Source organism: Pelmatolapia mariae, linkage group LG23 (assembly GCF_036321145.2).
Source record: "Pelmatolapia mariae isolate MD_Pm_ZW linkage group LG23, Pm_UMD_F_2, whole genome shotgun sequence".
In the NCBI taxonomy this organism is placed as follows: domain Eukaryota; kingdom Metazoa; phylum Chordata; class Actinopteri; order Cichliformes; family Cichlidae; genus Pelmatolapia; species Pelmatolapia mariae.
In genome coordinates, this window is record NC_086246.1 from 6,325,528 (window position 1) to 6,344,962 (window position 19,435).

Below are 19,435 nucleotides of genomic sequence, written 5' to 3' on the forward strand. Positions count from 1 at the left end.
TATAAAAGTCTAATCCACCGACAGAAATTATCCCCACAGCCAAATCTTTTTAATATTTCAAATAAATAGGGCCACTCAACTCTATCAAAGGCCTTTTCGGCATCTAATGATAGTAGAGCAGTGTCCGGTTTTCCCTCCTGACTATGAAGAATATCCAACACTCTCCTCACATTATGAAATCCCTGTCTGCCCGCAATAAACCCATTCTGATCACAGGCAATTAGATCAGGTAAAGATCTCTCCAGTCTTCGAGCCAAAATTTTGCAAAGTATCTTGAGATCCACATTAAGAAGACTTATCGGTCTCAGGTTACCACATTTATTGCACGGTTTACCAGGTTTGGGCAATAAAGTTATCAGGGCCCCTCTTAATGAAACCGGAAGGATTCCCTTTTCAAATGAATCCGAAAACATGTCAAAAAGAGGGGACAGCAGTTTAGTTTTAAATGCCCTATAAATTTCTGTCGGCAGCCCATCTGGGCCTGGGGCTTTACCTACTTTCAAATGGTCTATTGCTACAGATATCTCCTCCTTTGTTATAGGTGTATCAAGATCTGCGCTCATTAGTCCTGAAATGCTGGGCAACTGAAGGGTATCCAAGAAGAGATCTTGCTCTTGTCCCATGTGTGTTATGTCTGAGTTATATAACTTTTCAAAAAAAACCTTAAAAGTTTCATTAATTCCTAGAGGGTCGACAATAACCTGTCCGTCACTGTTTTCAACTGAGGCAATGTTTTTCTCATTCTGTAATTGACGGAGGCGCCAGGCTAATAATTTCCCGGGCTTTTCCCCTTGATCATAGAATGTCTGTTTAAGACGTAAAAGATGTGAGGCTGCCTTAGAAGCAGAAAGTTCATTATACTGTGTTCTTAGTAACAGAAGCTTTTGATGGACTCTTGGACAAAAACTTTGAAAATATTCTCCCTCAAGCACCTCAATCTCTGCCTCCAACTTTTTTGTTTCCTGATAAGTTTGCTTTGCTCTATAACTTGTGAAGCTAATAATCTGACCCCTTATGTAGGCCTTAAAAGCTTCCCATCTTGAGCAGGGTGATGTTTCATCCCTATTAGTATCAAAAAATATGTTTATTTGGTTATCTATGAAAGATATAAATTCTGGGTCCAGGAGCCACTTTTGTTTAAATCTCCACCTAGGGGGATCTCTCTTCAGTCTCAGATCCTCATATATTAACGAGTTTGGCGAGTGGTCAGATATTAAAATATTATCATAGTGACAGTCCTTTATTTTATAACTCAAATTGGTAGAAACTAAAAAGTAATCAATACGCGAGTATGATTTATGTGTATGTGAATAGCAGGAGTATTTTAAGACCTTAGGGTTCATATCCCGCCAAATATCCCTCAGATCAAGTTCTTTCATAAAATGTTGAATAGTTTGCCTACTTTTAGGATGAGAGAGATCAGTACCCGAGCTCCTATCCAACTCTGGGTTCAACGTACAATTAAAATCCCCTGCCATAATGAGGCTACCAGACAGACATGATACTGTAAGAAAAAGATTATGAAAAAACTTTGGGTCGTCAATGTTCGGAGCGTAGATATTTATTAGGATTATTTTTTCCGTAATAAGAGTGCCCTGTAAAATAACATATCTCCCAGCCTTGTCTTTAATAACCTTTGTCACCTGAAATGGTATAGATTTGTGGATCAAAATCATAACACCTCTTGCCTGAGAAGTGAAGGGCGCAGAATATATACTGCCTTGCCACCTCCTCCTAATCTTCGCCTCTTGACTAGACAACAGGTGCGTTTCCTGCAGCAGCATGATATCAGAGTGCATAGAATTCAGTCTAGACATTACCTGTTTCACCTTCTCCAGTTTTTGTAGCCCTCTGCAGTTCCAAGAAGAAATTTTAATTCTTATCCCACCAGACATAACATATAACACTGAATGAGCTTCCCAACACATTTGAGATATTAAAGAACAGAGAAACAAATAATACCTGAATGTCAAAAACCACATCCATAGCAACGAATACTGAATATGCCCCTTTAACTTGAACTTGGGCACCCATTTCCCTCCCCCTATACATATTGGCACCTGTCTAACAGCTAAAGGTTGTTCCACCCAAAAGCGAGGATCAACCGACTGTGCCTGAACACTTTCCCCTTACCCCACTCCGCTATGCGACCAAAAAAAAACTCGTTATTGAATACGATAAGGAAATCAGGGTACTAACAGTGGCTGTAAACCTCCGGACCAGTAAACAAATAAGTATAACAAACTGGTCTTTCTCTCTCTCCCTCTCACTTCTTTCTAAACTTAAAGCTCAGTAATCATCCCTCCATGCCAGCACACTGTAATATGACCATGATTACATCATCTCACCCCAGTTCACTTTCCGACCTCAGAGCCTTCACAAAGTTCTCCGTTTCACCTGGCAGGTTAAAGATGCGGGACTGTCCGTTATGTGTCACTATCAGTCGCGCAGGAGGAATCATGCCGTACCGGATACCCATGGAGCGAAGCTGTTGTCTCACGGCGTCAAACTCTTTCTGTTTTTTGTGCACTCCAGTCGCTAAGTCCTCATAAAATCTCACCGGGCGGTTCTTGAAAAGAATCTGTCCCTTTGCCCTGGCAGCTCTTATCACGGTCATTTTATCCTTGTAGTTTAGAAACTTCATGATCATAGTCCTTGGTGCAGCGGTATTTGACATATTCTTCTGGCCGACCCGATGCGCTCTCTCCAGCGTCAGAGCGGTCCGTAGCGGCGCCAAGTTCAGAGCCTCTGGTAGCCAGTTTTCCAAGAAAGCGCACGCATCTTCTCCTTCTGCGTCCTCGGGCAGGTTAACAAGTCTCAAGTTAGATCGTCGCGATCTGGTCTCCAGATCCAGCACTTTGTCCTCGAGGTTTTTGTTGTTATTTTCAAGAGTCCGTACCTTTGCCTCCAAGGTGGTAATGCTATCTTCTGCTGCAGATATCCGGGCCTCCGCCTCGCTGACCCGCTTGACACACTCATTAACATCCTTCCTCACGGTTTCTATTGCTGACAAAATATCGTCAAGCTTGGAGGAAAAGTCGGATTTCAAGCTTGCAATAGCCGTTAGTATTACGTCTGAGCCTTCGGCCGTCTCTTCCTTCTCAGTCGGCTCATCATTTCCTTCCTCCATCGCCTGGCTAGCGTTGATACCAGTCCCGCTATCTTCACGGCTAACGCTAGCTTCACAGCTAGCCTCAGAGGTCAACTTAGAAGTGAAGTTAGATAATTGCGATTGAGTCGGTCTACTAATGTTTTTCCCGGGTTTCCTTTGCGAGAGAGGCATCACAGCTGTCCTAGGTGTCGTTCAATGTCTAACAAACGAGTATTATTCAGGATTTTTACAGAAAGATAGCGGAGCAGAAGTGGGCACGTCCTTTCAGCCAGCCGCCATTACCGGAACCCTCCAACCACCATTAATTTAATAATACATGAAAAGGGAGCTCATTAAATATCTTATACAAAGTATTTGGATTATATGCACCATATGTCCAGATTTTTTTAATTGAATAGTTGCAATAAAAGGAAGTGAAGACGTGAACATTAAGAAACAGAGTGTTTTTGTTATGTGCATTCTAAAAGTTTTCAAAGGGAGTAATCTTCATCTTTACATTATCTTTATAGTAATCTCTTTTATGATTTCTCTCTCATTGCCCTGTAATCATTTGTTGCTTTCTTACTGAGCTCTGTATCTTTACTGATACCTGCTCTTAGACCTGCAGTGTATCTCTCACCACCTTACCAGTTTAACAGTAACTGCCAAGCTAAGAAAATTCTCTCATTTTTCTGTTCTGCTAACGTGACAATCTTTGGTGACTAACACATTCATATGGACACAGATAATAACCACCTTCCCAGAGATGTCACATCTTGTCTGGATAGTTTTGGACTCCAACAATAAATAGAGTTTTCCACTCACTGTAAAGGTCATATATTGGATCTGCTGTTCTGGTGTCATTCCCACTGACTGCAAATCCCCTATCTGATCATATGTTTATCTCATATTACATTCAGGAACATCAGAACCATCCATGTTAACACTTTCTCATCTGTCTTGATGCATTCTCAATCATCCAGGAAAGTAAATCTCCAAAAGTTGAATCTGTTCATCTGGACGTAGCGTTTTGTGGGAGAAACGTTTTGTCACTCATCCAGGTGACTTCTTCAGTCTCAGCTGACTGCAGGTTTCAATCTTATAAACAGTACATTTGCATAATGACTGAAACCAGCCCACTGAAGGAACAATGGGCTGGGAGGTCAGTTCCTTAATCATAATTATGCAAATTCTCATGACCATTGATCATCAACTACTGACCAAAACCCACTGTTTATAAGATTGGGGAAACCTGCACCAGATGAACACATTCAACTTTTGGATACTTTCTCATCTGCTATAAACAACCACCCTTTAACTTACAGTTTTTAACTCCTGATGATCTGACTTCCTATTATAATACCAACCAAAATATATTCACTCTGCTCAAACACAGATCTGTTTCCTTTTCAGCACCTTGGTTTACATCCACCCTCTGCCTTCTCGAAGTTAAGGGGCACCAAGTGGAACACCTCTTTAAGAAAACTGGACTCACCATACACAAAGAAACGTGTGTATGGTGAGTCCATACACACGTTTAGCCTCGGCTAAATCTACATACTATTCTGGTTTAATCTGTTCTAGTGCATGTAACCCTAAGTCTTGGGCTCTTTTCCTTCTCATATGTATTCTGCTGACTTTTCTAAGTCTCTCATGTCCTTCTTCACATTCAAAATCTCTGATATCCACCAGCAACTTAGGAGCTATAGTCTTTGTAGCTGACTCCCTGCTCCCCTTTCTGTCTATCATTCAGTCATGTTCAAGTTTCACTCTCCCCCCAGTATCTGATTATCAGTCTAAATCACATGTGTCAAAGTCAAGGCCCGCGGGCCACATCCGGCCCAGCGTACATTTATATCTGGCCCGCGAGATCATTTTATATAGATGTATTATTATTGTTATGCATGGCCCGGCGATATGAGGCGCTAATAATATACAAACTACAGATCCCATAATGCAGCGCTGCAGCCTCCTTGCTGAACGCTAGGCTAACTGGGAACATTCCCGCGTCAATCAAGTCAAACTTCAGTTATTGCGAAGCTAGCCGCTCACAATGGTGGAGAGAAAAGTTGATTCTGAAAGCAGAGCCTTTCAGCGCCAGTGGGTGACTGAATATATGTTTAGTGGAGCTAATGTGGCTGTAATGAAGGAATTTAATTTAAGACGGCACTACGAGACAAAACGTAAGCTGAAAAACCTAAATGCAGAAACTACAGAAAGTAGAAGTCTAAAGAAGAATCTGACATTTCAGCAGACCTTTTTCACCAGAGCAAAATCACAAAGTGAAGCTGTTGTGAAAGCAAGTTTTATTGTAGCAGAGGAGATAGCCAAATCAGCCCGGTACCACTCTGAAGAGCTGCAGGATGAAGCTGTGCGACGTCTTGTGTCCAGACAAAACGCAGATTTTGGCAAATATGAGCCTGAGGAGAAATACGATTGCTGATCGGGTTTGTGAGATGACCACTGATTTAAGAACACAGTTGTGTGAAAGAAGCAAAAACTTTATTGCATACTCTCTTGCTGTGGATGAAAGTATAGACATGATGGACATTGCACAGCTGGCCATCTTCATCCGTGGAGAGGAAATATTGAACATTAAATCGATGCACGGGACAACGACAGGAAAAGACATTTTTGAAAACGTATGTCAAAGTGTAACCGACATGAAACTGCCCTGGGACAAACTTGTTGGACTTACAACAGATGGAGCACCGGTGTTGTGCGGTGAAAAAAGCGGACTAGTCAGCAGGATGCGAGTAAAGATGCAGGAGGAGAACTGTACCGGTGAGTTATCAGCATATCACTGCATCATACACCAGGAAAGGCTGTGTGGTAAAGTCCTAAAAATGGAGCATGTAATGATCACCGTAACGCAAACCGTGAATTTTATCTGAGCTAAAAGATTAAATCACCGTCAATTTCAGGCTTTTATGTGGGAAATAGATTCAGAGTTTGCCGACATTCCTTATCATACAGAGGTCCGTTGGCTGAGTTGGGATAAAAATTCTCAATAGAGTTTTTGAGCTCAGCAAGGAAATCTGTCAGTTCATGGACATGGCATGTATGATGCGGTGAAGGCATTTCAAGTGAAGCTGTCACAAATGCACCAGTGCAACCTGCCTCACTTTCCCTGTTGCAGTAATGTTGAACCAAGTCAGCGGACTTTGCTGAACTGCACCTGTGCAGATTCAGATGGAGCTGCAGTGTAAGGGTTAGGGTGGGCTAACTGTGTTAGCCCACCCTAACCCTTACACTGCAGCTCCATCTGAGTGGGCTAACTGTGTTAGCCCACACAGTTTATTAGTTCCACTCCTGAAGCAATGCCCAGCTCCGTCTACATGCGGCTCCAACCTTGTGGATGCTTTCATTTATTTTTTTAAGTTGATTTAATCTGGAATAATATTCCTGTCTGTTTTTATTCATATTTATGTTTAAAAAACATTGTTTTAGTGTGTTCAATAAATGTTTATCTTGTTTGGCCCGCGACCTAAAGTGTGCCTTGAGTTTTGGTCCCCTGTGCAATTGAGTTTGACACCCCTGGTCTAAATCATCTTCCCACTGTCCTAGCTAAAGCCTGTCTTTCCCCATTCTTCAAGTTCATTTCCTGCTTTTGATGGTGTGCCCCAGGGTTCAGTTTTGGGGCCTTTTTCAGTATTTAGTATTTACATGCTTGCACTTTATCACATATTTCAGAAACACAATATTAACTTTCACTGTTATGCCGATGACACTCAGCTGTATATTGTTTTGAAACCCAATTTACCCTTCTGCCTGTCTCCCTTTGTGATTGCTTTATGGACGTTCAATCATGATTCTCCTCCAATTTTCTCAAACTCAACAGTAGCTAGTGACAGTGTTACTCCTGCTCTACCCGCGGCCCCTATTTCATCTAAAGAGGACTGTGACAATTTTCTTTCTTTTTTGCTTGCAAAGATTAATAACATAAGAATGAATTTTTCACATTCAGCACCTGTTTTGTCGATCTCCACCCATCTCGGCCGGTCATTTTGGATACTTTCTCTCCTGTTTCACTACCTGAGCTGGTGAAACTACTGAATTCAGTGAAAGCATCCTCCTGTTCAGTTGACATTGTACCTGCATCATTATTCAAAAATGTCTTCCAGGCTATTGGTCCATCTGTGCTCACTCTAATCCACTCTTCACTGGCGTCTGGTATAGTTCCGGTTTATTTTAAAAATGCTGCTATTCTCCCACTTTTAAAAAAACCTCAGCTAGACCCTTCTCTTTTGAGCAGCTACAGACCAATCTCCAAATTACCATTAATCACTAAGCTTCTAGAAAATGTTGTGGCTAAGCAACTTCTAGCGGCCCTGGACAAACACAGCATTTGCGCTAAGTTTCAGTCCGGCTTTTGTAGAGTTCACTCCATGGAAACAGCCCTTCTTAGGGTCTCAAGTGACATTTTGATGAGTAATGATGCAGGAAAATGATCTGTTCTGCTTATGTTGGACCTTGCGTCGGCGTTTGACACAGTTGACCACCACATCCTGCTTGAAAGGCTTAAACACTGGGTTGGTGTACCTGGAACTGCCTTGGAGTGGTTCTCATATCTACATCACCGATGTTTTTCTGTAGTGGTCTCTGATTTTAGGTTATCCTCTACCTCCCTAACATATGCTGTCCCTCAAGGTTCGGCTATTGTTTTTAATATATCTTCTCCCCCTCCAGCATATAATGGGCTCCTTCAAGAACATTTCTTATCACTGTTATGCTGGTGACATTCAGTTGTACGTTTCTTTTAAGCCCCAGGATTTATCTAAGCTTCAGCTTCTGAATGATTGCTTAGATTTGATCAAACGTTGGATCACTGCAAATTTCCTCCAACTCAACAAGGGGAAAACTGAAGTCCTCGTGTGCGCTCCGGACAGATTTTTATCCCAGATAGTGAAAGCCCTTGGTCCTCTCTGTGTATGTTAAACCCTTTATCAGGAATTTAGCTGTCACTTTTGATTCAACTCTTACATTGGATGGTCATGTGAATTTTCTGGTTCGGTCTTGTTTTTATCATTTCAGAAATGTGGCTGAGTTAAGCACTATTTTATCTTGCTCTGAACCGGAGATAGCTATACGTGCATTTATTTCTTCACGCTTCGACTATTGCAACTAACTGCTTATGTGTCTAAGCAAAGGTTCCCTGGAGCTTCTGCAGGTTGTGCAAAACACTGCAGCTAGGCTTTTGACTAAATCCAGTATTCACATGTGACACCGCTGCTATCTCAGCTACACTGGCTTCTTATTGAACTCAGAGTCCATTTTAAGATCCTGGTTTTGACTGGCACCAGCCTACATCTCTGATCTGCTACAGTCCTACGTCCCTAGCAGGTCCCTGAAGTCATCTGATCAGGGCTTACTTGCTATGAAACAGACTAAGAGGAGAACTAAGGGTGACAGAGCTTTTGCCACTGTGCCCCTAGACTGTGGAACTCTCTCCCTCATACATTAAGAACTGTGGACTCAGAACTGTGTTTTTAAAAAACAATTCAAAACTCACCTTTTTAAAACTGCTTTTGATTAATTTTGGCCTGTTTTATATTGTCTGTTTTACCTTTTATTATTTGTTATCTTATGTGCAGCACTTTGTGACTCTGTCTAGAAAGGTGCTATATAAATACAATTTTATTTATTCATTTATTTAATTATTTATTAAATAAAACTGAAGTTCTACTTGTACAGCTTCTACTCTAACCAAATCCCACAAGTTTTCCAGTAATATTGACAACTCCTCCATCCTTCCCTCCCCTCAGGTTAAGAGTCTGGGTGTCATCCTCAACAGCACTTTGTCATTTCAGTCTCATATTAATCACATCACCCAGTCTGCTTCTTCCACTTAAGCAAAGTCAATCATCTCAGTCCTTTCCTTAGCCTCCATGCTGTTGCCATCCTGGTCCATAGCCTTGTCACTTCTGGGACTGATTAATGTAATTCTCTTCTCTTTAGTCTAACAAGTCCCTTCATAAATTCCAACTCCTGCAGAATTCTGCAGCCCGGATCATAATACAAGTTTACAATACAGATTTATTTATAGGGATGGGTATCGTTTAGGTTTTATCCGATACCGGTGCCAAACCGGTACTTTTGAAACGGTGCCGGTGCTTAAACGGTGCTCAAACCGGTGCTTAAAGAATGGAGAACACAAAATTGGTCCAAAAACCTCTCATGTTCAGCTGTTTTTTTGTAAAAAGATAACAATGTTAGCCTTTTCTGCAGCTATGGGGCATATATGGTATCACTCTTGGCTGGAAGCAGAGCTTAATCAATGGAAAAAACACAAACTTGGTCCAAAAACCTCTCATGTTTAGCTGTTTTCCACTTTTTCTTTGGTCATTTTAACCTTTTTGGCCAGGGTGAAGGGAGTATCTGCCGTCAAACAAGAAGACAGCCGCATGTAGCTATGATGATGTTTGCTAGTTCACCTTACATGCATTAATGTAATAACATGGTTAGCCTACTCAAAGTGAATTACACACGAACAACATTAAGCTACTCACGCAGAGAAGAACGGCTGCTGCTGCCATCTAGGGCTGCCACGATTAGTGGACTAGTCACGATTACGTCGACTATCAAAATCGTCGACGACTGATTTAATAGTCGACGCGTCGTTTGAAGCTTTGTAAGATCACAAAAGACGCAGGAATAAGTAGCAGGATTTAAGAGTGTAATAATGGACTGAAACAGAAGATGGCAGCACTGCATGTACAAGGATGCCAGCTGCCGTTAAACCCCGAAGAAGAAGAAGAAGCTGTGTCCCAGAATTCATAGCGCAGCCCAGCTCAGTTTCCAACAATGGCGGCAGCTAGTTAGTTTTAATATTACTCTTATTATTCTTTCTGGGTCACAAAATAAACGTTTAACATATTTTCAGGCGAGAATGTAGCTGTGTAAACCTCAAATATCTGCTCAGTTTATCAAGACACCACATATTTTCAAAAGCGCTCCGACGTTTTCGGAGACGTCTGTTAACCACTAGCTCGATAGCTAGCCGGGGGCAAGGCTCACTAGAGCCGCTGAGAACACCGGACTCCCGGCAAATCGTTTTCAAACCCACCGTCGTCTTTCGCTACTCAGGTTAAACATACATAAGTCACTTAGATAACTTACAAATGTTATTGTTTGGCTTTTTTTTAGTATTTTATTTGTTCCTGAGTAAATCGGTTTGGCTGAGATTAAAATTATAGTTTTTACACAGCTGAATAAACGTCAAGCAGACAGCTGATTATCAGAATTGTGAGATGCTCCAGAATATACTCCGGTGTCCCGTTATTGGTTTATTTTTAGTTAGCACCTTAAACACTTAAAGCTGTAAGCTAATGATAGTTATATAAGAGCAGATGCATGCTGGTGCAATAAGCTGTACGTTTTACGTCCAATGGATGCATGATCTGATTAGTCGACTAATCGCAAAAATAATCGGTGACTAGTCGACTATCAAAATAATCGTTTGTGGCAGCTCTACTGCCATCATCATCCGTCATCATTTCTGCTACACTGGCAGGGCTAGGGGCCACGACTCTACTCTTCGGGTTTTTGGGGGATGTTGCTAACTCCGGGTCCGATAACAGGCACCACACCCGCAGTAGATGTGCTCGGTGTGAGGTCTCGCAGCAAGTTATCAAATACGGTGCATTTCTCGGCTTTTAAAAAAACGCTATGCGTCGCCAGGTGTTTCATCGGATTCGAGATGTTACCTCCTTTGCACAGTATCACATTTAAAACCAAAGGTACACCACAGTGCTTCTCAACAAGGTTAAAACATAACAGATATAGGACCATATCAGGGGACAAATAAACTAACAAGTGAGAAACGCTAAAAACAATCAGTACAGATAAAATAGGAAATAAAACATCTGAGCGTAATTTAAAAGATAGAATCACTGAGTATTTGTAAGTGTAAGGTGGGGGTATTTATACAGTCATGCATCAATAGAAGATAAATAACATAGGAATAAAAAATAGGGAATGAGCACTAACTAACTGAAAACGCTCGCTCAAACAGGTTTTTAACTGTGATTTGAATGAATGGATGGAATCAGAGGCGTGAACAGCAGCAGGAAGATTGTTCCAGGTTAGTGGCAGCCAGGGCAAAAGTAACTAATGCTGGGCATACACTGTGTGATTTTTGGCCCATTTTGAGACGATTTTTCAGTCGTGCAACCGTTTTGGTGATCGACCTTCATCATGTGTCGTGCATCGTGTAGTATACGTGGGGTAACGAGAAGCGATAAACACCTCACGACCAGCTCCCGATCATCAGTCGCTTGGTCGTAAGAAAATCAAACCTGTTTGAAATCTTGTCAGCCGTCGTGAGGGCGTCACCGCAGCCTCTCACACTGCGCACGCGCAAACACAGAAATGGAAGTGAAAAGACGGAGCAGCAGTGCAGTGTGTGATCTGGACACGAGCGATGGAGGCACAACTTGTAGAACTTTGGCTCATCCGAGCCTTTTCCATGTGGCCTCACAAAATTATCAGGACCACAACAACCGTGAAAATAGTTGGATTTACATTGCTGCTCAATCACAGCTGCCTGATCAATGTTTTTTAAGATAAGATAAGATATCTTTATTAGTCCCACAAGGGGAAATTTCATGTTAAGGCTGCCGACCTATTGCACGCAATGGCGGCGCCATATTACCCTCCGACCATACATACATTACACAAAAACATCACATGGGGAAGACAGGTCAGAGAGGTATAACAATGGAAAATGCACCACATGAGGAAAGATAAGGAGAAAAAAATAACTCCCCCCAGACTGAGCTCCAACAGGGAGATCAGTTTGAGAACAGAAAAAAAACACCTCTGCACATAGCACATGAAAAAAAACTCTTAATACACCAAAGAAACACATGACAAGCAACAGGGGTGGGTAAAGGGTGAGAGACAGCCGATGTAGACAGTACATCCGGGCCTGCAGCATAAGCGCTGGTCTCCTTGATCCACCGTCAGCATTGGAGGGGAATAAGCGTTAGCAATTTAGCAAAGCTGATGGTGGTGTGTGTGTCTGTGTGAGTGAAAGACAGAGAGGGAGAGCGAGCGACAGATTTTGTGTTATAAGCTTCATGTTATGGACGCACAGTGTGAGCACTCAGGTCGCATCAGAGCATCGGGCCGTATAGTGTGAGACCCTGCATCGTGACCTACGAACGTCTAACCCCTGCGAGTCAATCCAGGGGTTAGAAGCATCAGCACAGCGTATGCCCAGCATTACATACCCTCCAGAGAGCACATCACCCCTGTTCCTCAACAGCTTCACTGGCTGCACATAGATTATAGAGTCACTTGCAAAATATTTCTTCACATTTTCAAATGTATTCAAACCTGGTCCCTCCCTACCTGTGCTCCTCCTTTCTGCTCCCTTAGGTCTTTGTTCATCGCTCACCTTGTTGTTCCCTCTGGCCGTCTCACCACTGCGGGGAACAGAGCAGAGCTGATCTGTTCCCCGGCTCTGGAAAGAACTTCCTCTTGATATCAGGAATACTGGTTCTCTTCCCTTATTACAAACTGGCTTACTCTCTTTAAGCACTGACTCTAATTGTTTTCTATCCTTTTGCTTTTTGTTTTCATGCTTTGTGACCTTTGCTTTTTTCAAAGGCACCCACAAATAAAATGTGTTATAATTATTAACTAAATGGTTAAAATTCTGCTGATGTATACAGGCACTTAAGTCTTTACCTTTAAGCATTAAAACCAAAAACAGTTTTCAGTTTTCCTTCTCGGTGTACCTTTATATATTCCATTCGATCCCCCGTGGACATCGCCTCTGGCAGAGATTTCCTCCAGATGAGCCCCTTGATCTGAAGTCAAGTAAACAAGAGTTTTTTCTCTCAAGCTGAGTCTGTCCAGCGTCTCCATGAGCTGACCTGAGAATACACACAAAGCAAACTCCAGTCTGTAATTATTTGGAAACATTTTTCCGTTGCGTTTGAGTGTGAATAACAGAACGAGAAAGTAAAACTGTAAAACAACACATATGTTAAAGATGGAGCTGCCATGCAGGAGGAAAAGAAGAAGACCTCAGAGGAGGTTCATGTTTGTCGTGAATGATGTCATGCAGGAGAGTGGGTGTGACAGAGGCAGAGGGACAGGGTGAGATGGATGCAGATGAACTGTGGTGACACCTAAAAGGAGCAGCTTAAAGAAGAGGAGGGGGAAAAATACATCTTCTATATTAGATTGGTCAAAGCAGCCAGTGTCCCGGTCCCTCAGTGCTCGCTGGCTGACTGCTCTAGGTTTGCTTTCTTTCTGTCCCTCTCTCCTCTATCTGTGCACGTGTGTTTGTGTCCTCATCTCATCAAGGTCATTCTTCACTGGACCGTTGAACTACATAATGAGTTAAACCTTCTGTGTTTGTGGTGCCTCTGACATCCTCCAACACTAAGTGTGTTTCTTCTGTACATATCCCTGGATTCCCCTCCTTGGTGTGTGGTGAGCCTAACCCTGAGATGGAGTGTTTTATGTGGATTCTCTTCCTCCAGGACCCCTGGAGCACTATTCCACTATTTGCATTGTGTCTTTGTGCAAATATACTTTCACTGTAAACAAACACACTGAACTTTGATCTTCTGAGTCCTGCGCCTGAGTCCAGCGTGCCCATTAGCCTCGACACAGGGATAGTATTGATCATGTCCATCATTACTATTGGACATTAACTTTTTTCAGTTGCTGTCGCCAAAAACATCAAAGAATACTGTGTAAGAGACACACTTCAATTCAATTCAACTTTATTTATACATCAAAACAACTGTCACTTCAAGGCGCTTTATTTTTAGACCCTAATATAGAGAAAAAATGTTGGTTTTGAGAGTGCTGATGGAGAAGTAATGACTAATAATTGACAGCAGAGAGGTCTGTTAACACATAGTGAGTGAAGAAGAAACTCCCAGTGCATCATGGGAATCCCCGGCAGCCTACGTCTATTGCAGCATAACTAAGGGAGGATTCAGGGTCACCTGGTCCAGCCCTAACTATATGCTTTAGCAAAAAGGAAAGTTTGAAGCCTAATCTTAAAAGTAGAGATAGTGTCTGTCTCCTGAATCCAAACTGGAAGCTGGTTCCACAGAAGAGGGGCCTGAAAACTGAAGGCTCTGCCTCCCATTCTACTTTTAAATACTCTAGGAACAACAAGTAAGCCTGCAGTGCGAGAGCGAAGTGCTCTAATAGGGTGATATGGTACTACAAGGTCATTAAGATAAGATGGGGCCTGATTATTTAAGACCTTGTATGTGAGGAGCAGGATTTTGAATTCTGGATTTAACAGGAAGCCAATGAAGGGAAGCCAAAACAGGAGAAATCTGCTCTCTCTTTCTAGTCCCTGTCAGTACAGTAGTTATGCTGTAATAGTTGTTGATGATGATGCAGTTCTTCACTCCTCTTTATACTCCTCTATACACCAGTATTGCATTTAATTATTAGTAATCTTTACCCCAATCTAGTTGGCTCAGATGGTTGAGCTTCCCTGAGCCTGGTTCTGCTGGAGGTTTCTTCCTTTTAAAAAGGTGTTTTTCCTTCCCACTGTTGCCAAGTGATACTCATAGCGATTTGTCTGATTAGAGCTTCCTCCCTGCTGTTGTAGGGTCTTTACCCTGACATGCAGTATACTAAGGTCAGGTCATGATAAACACTTGAATTAGGGGCAAACCTATATGGGTATATTTAAAGCTGTTATAACATATTATGAAATGTGTTATCATGCTTACAGCTGCACCGATTTACAGTCTTAACAGGTTTTATAAAATAATCAGCTCAATTTTTTCTAATATATTTGTGATAAATAATTTTAGCTGATGATTTGACAAGAAATGTATAAACAATATTTCCTATTTTGACTACAAAGCACAGTAAGATCAGTTCTCCATCCACGAGGTTTTATATAAGTGGATCTCACTCGTCTCACTTATTGGTTCCTCTCTCCTCTGCAGCAGCAGCAGGTGAAAGCTGGGGGGGATTTCACAGAGCCCACCCTCCTAACATGATAAGATCGTGACAAGATGTAATTGCTAGTGACTACACACTTATCTTCTGTTCCCACTTTAATGATTATTTTTGAAGGCTCTTTCTTTCTTAGTGTCATTTGACTGAACTGGGCAAAGAGGAGAGGCTGGAAGCTTCTGGGCTTTTTTTACTGGATTTGAAGGAACTCACAGACATAGAACAACAGCAGACTTTTCCTTTAAACAGACAGACTGACCTACCCACACTCCAGTCCACCTCCTGCACAGCGTCCCCGTAGATACCGTGGCGGCTCGTTCCTCTGAAAGCGGCTGAAGCAAAGATGGCTGTGTGGACTTGGAGGAAAGAGAAAAGGAGCAGGAAAGGCCTGTGTGAATTTCTGCAGAAACAAACAATACACTTTGATTACAACACATGTAGTGGAATAAACTCAACAGTTCAGATCAAATCGTTATCCTGTAATCTGAAGAGAGTATTGGCATGAATATGAAACATTGCAACAAGAGAGTTTTCTGATCCAGGTGAATCAGGAAAGCTTCACGTACCTCTCTATGAAGTCCACTGCCTCGTGGATCATCCTCTGCGTCATGTTTTCAGACTTATATGGCTGCTCCACAATACTGTGGTCCCTCAGGAGAACACAGTTTAAGTATGGGACAACCATGATGAACACTACTGCCAAACCAGTGACCAAAAGCAACAGAAACATCAAGCTCAGGATCAACCTTCTGCCAATGCTGATGACCCCGCTGTAGTGGAGCACAACCGCAGTGAGCAAAACGATGCCCATTGTTCTGTATGGCAAATATTTATGGAACTGGAAAACAGTGCCATGTCCAGGCTGGCAGTCCCTCAGGTTAGTCAGAGGGATACCGAAGAAATAGTTGAAGCCGTGGTTGTTAGGGTGGTGGCAGTGATCGTCACTGCTCTTACAGTTGAGGCCCAGGTGCCATTTTCCTGCAGACAGGAAAAGAAGGTGAAACAAAAACTCAGAAAGTAGAAACCCGATTAAGCTCGAAGCCACAATAAGAGAGGTTTTAAACTGTACACGTCCTATAAAAAACAAATCTCCACATGACATGACTCACTGCAGTTACTGGTATAAATATTGATATCAGTGTGAGCTCTGTCACTTCATTTTTAGCTGCTAATAACGCTCAAAAACTGTCTGCGATGAGCACACGAGACACTCGGCCAAAGACCTCTTTATACAACTTGTTTGACATAACATTTAATACTGTACTTAATAGACTGGCGCTTACATAGCACCTTTCTGCTGTCTGCATTCATACACCAGCTTTTTTCTGTACCTAAGCACTTTTAACCGTATGTTCACACACTCACAGGCATGCACTGGGGTCAACTCAGGGTTCAGCATCTTACCGAAGGATACCTCAAGACAGAGCCTAGGGGATCTGGGGCATTCACCACCTCTCTCCTCAACCTAGCTTCAGTCTTTCCCATAGTATACTTCATGGTATGGCTCATCAGCATTAAAGCTCTGTGGTTACTACATCTGTGCACACCACCCTTGTTCTTCAAAATTCACTTCTCCATTCCTCAGGCATCTCCTCACTCTCTGTGACTGTTAAACAGTCTGGTCAAAAGGTCCACTGCCCTGTCTCCTAGACATCTCCATCTCCAACCAACCACCTTTTCACTCTTCATACACCTTCATAGCTGCCCTCACTTCCTCCTTTCTTAACCTCTGCACTTCCAGATTCAGCCATTCCATCCTCTTTGCATAATCCACACCATCGGTCCTTCGGCATTTCTCTCCTTCAATTCAGTTCAGTTTTATTTATATAGCACCAAATCACAACAGTAACTTCAAGGTGCTTTATATTGTAAGGTAAAGACCTACAAAACTATAGAGAAGACGCCACACACGTCCTCATCACCTCTGATTCCTTCACTTACATGTCCATTAAATTCTGCTTCAGTTACCACGCTGACAACATTCAACATCATGCTTTGATTTCCAGCTTCAAACTCATGATCTTGTCTGACCCTCTCTTCACCTGCAAAACACTATTCACATAAAGATTAAGTAAAGATTACCACTACTCTATTTCTCTTCCATGTAGAACAGTGTGAATCAAGCTCCCGTGCTCCTGGCTTTGCTTCCCTTCCACTTGGTCTCCTTCCATTAGCACACTGTTGGCCCACAGCACCAAAGGCAGTTATCATTAACCGGGCCCCACACGATCCAGTGTGGAAATCTTACTCTTAATGATTGACATGTTTGATTTGGTAGAGACTTTACACCAGAGGGAATAAAAAACAGAAGTGCATTGGCTTGTACCTGTAAATGCACTGTGCTGGTGATGTCACGATCTCAAGCTCTAGACACACAAACAGATTTTAACTAAACTAATAATACACAAAAATCTGATTCACAGGGAAGGATGGAAAAATCAAGTCTCTGTACTAAGACCTATCTACACGCTGATGTTTCAAAATGGATTTTATTGCATTTCTCTCTACAAATACAGCAACATAATTGTCATCATTAAGTCATATCAGCAACGCAATCTAAACTGCAGATGTTAGAGATAAAACCTTCTTCCAAATCACTAAGTCGAAGGTAAACAGGACTGGTTACATTGGTTTGAAATTTACTGTAAAACACTAAATCTTAGAATTGGTGTTCATGAGACTTTAACTGGTGCACTGCAGTGTGTACCAGTGTACCACTGGTTAGACTCCCAGTGACATTGGTAGTCTGCCAATGAAATGCCTATCCATGGTATAAGCTGCTCATTTCTTTCACCCGTGTCTTCTGCCTCTAAAACAACTACACTGGTTCACAGAGTCACCAACCTAGACTCGATATCAGACAAATCACACCAAAGTACAGCACTTATAATGTCAGCTTCTAAACATGTTTCTTCATGACATAATGCTTTTTCAGCGTTTCCACATATTCATAACTCATAATTCCTAACAGATGTGTAAGGGTCTGTAATGACAAGCCTTTTGTTTGTTTTTTCTAATAAGACAAATAAGAGTTAGGCATGCATGATATGTGCATCACACCTATAAGAGCAGTCTCGTAGCCTTGTTGTTTGACAACCTTGGCAAAAGTAATCTCCTGGCTGGGGAGACCTCCAGATGCTGCATTAAATAAAAAGACACCTGGTCTGATATAACCAGCTATACCTGAAAAGAAAGAAAAACAAACAAACAAGTGACTTCAGCATGCATAAATAAATGACTCAATTCACGACAATCTGCATAAAGTTTTATAGACAATGTCCTTTGTAATTGGGCTCAAAGTGATCTTAAATAATTCACTAAATGAATGGCCTTTTCATCCAGAGTACAGCTCTGTTAAAGGTGGCTGTGTTTAACGGTTCTGTATTCTGGAAACTTCTCCACCAGGCCAACATTAAGCACTGCTCCTGTCGGGAAAGCTTGTTTCTGTCTGCAGCTTTTAACTGGCCTGATCGCACTGGGTATCGTCCGGTGAGAAACGCTGCCCTGCTGGGAGTGCAGAGGCTTGCTGCAGCAATGTGGTGGGTCAGCTTCACCCCTTCCTTTGCCAGCTGGTCAATATTGGGGGTCCTGCAAATCACATCATCAGCAATTACAGAACAGGTTTATCGTCAAAGCAAAATATGTCAGACTTGTAAATGCCTGAAATAAAGTTAAAGCAATTTATCTCCAGCTGTTGCCCAAGAATCTCTCACTCAGTTCTTAATGCCCAAATTTTCCAATCAATCACAAATCACCACTTTACTGTTATTTTACAAAATCAATGTCCCTGTTTCATAAAAAAGGTCTTATCAAAGAAAAACTATGACTTTGAGCACTATTTTGTTTGGTAAAATCAGTAAACAAAACTAACCGGGACACACCGCTGTGAGCTACTTATTTGTCCGTGATAATTCTGAATCTACTCAAATACACTGGAGATAAACGTAAATATTTGAAAGCACCAACTTCTTCGCAGAATTAATGCTCTATTAAAATTCCACTCACCTTTACTGTAGCGAGATAGAGAAAGAAATATCAGAAAGAGAACCTCGACAAATAAAACTTACTGCATGGAAACAAGAGCCAGGAATAAAATCTCATTCAACAAATATAAAATGGTATGTATGTATTTTTATTATTGCACTTGGATGCAATAATAACTGCTTGACAGCAGTCATCTATAATAATATTGAAACAGGAAACAGGACAAGAAACAAATTAACAGAGAAAGAAGATGAAATCTTTATTCTTAATTAGTCTGCCCCAATTAAGTCAAAGGAGAATTTTAGAGCAGTACATTGAGTCAAAGGTAGTTTGAGATTGATCTAGAAATATCTTTTAAAAAAAGTTCCCTTGATTTTTGTACCTAGCTCACATAGGCTTCATATTAGCTTA

At 41.8% G+C, this 19,435-nt stretch overlaps 1 protein-coding gene across 4 annotated transcripts in view; it reads right to left on the reverse strand.

Moving 5' to 3' along the window:
* sts (steroid sulfatase (microsomal), isozyme S) overlaps positions 1-19,435 on the reverse strand; it is a 55,845-nt gene that overhangs the window by 22,903 nt on the left and 13,507 nt on the right. For all 4 annotated transcript variants that reach the window (XM_063466727.1, XM_063466725.1, XM_063466726.1 and 1 more), the window contains 5 exons: positions 18,507-18,628; positions 18,101-18,223; positions 15,607-16,018; positions 15,304-15,440; positions 12,835-12,972 (listed from right to left, as the gene is read on the reverse strand). In XM_063466727.1, coding sequence (XP_063322797.1) covers positions 12,835-12,972; positions 15,304-15,440; positions 15,607-16,018; positions 18,101-18,223; positions 18,507-18,628 — 932 coding nt within the window. The remainder of the gene's footprint in view (positions 1-12,834; positions 12,973-15,303; positions 15,441-15,606; positions 16,019-18,100; positions 18,224-18,506; positions 18,629-19,435) is intronic.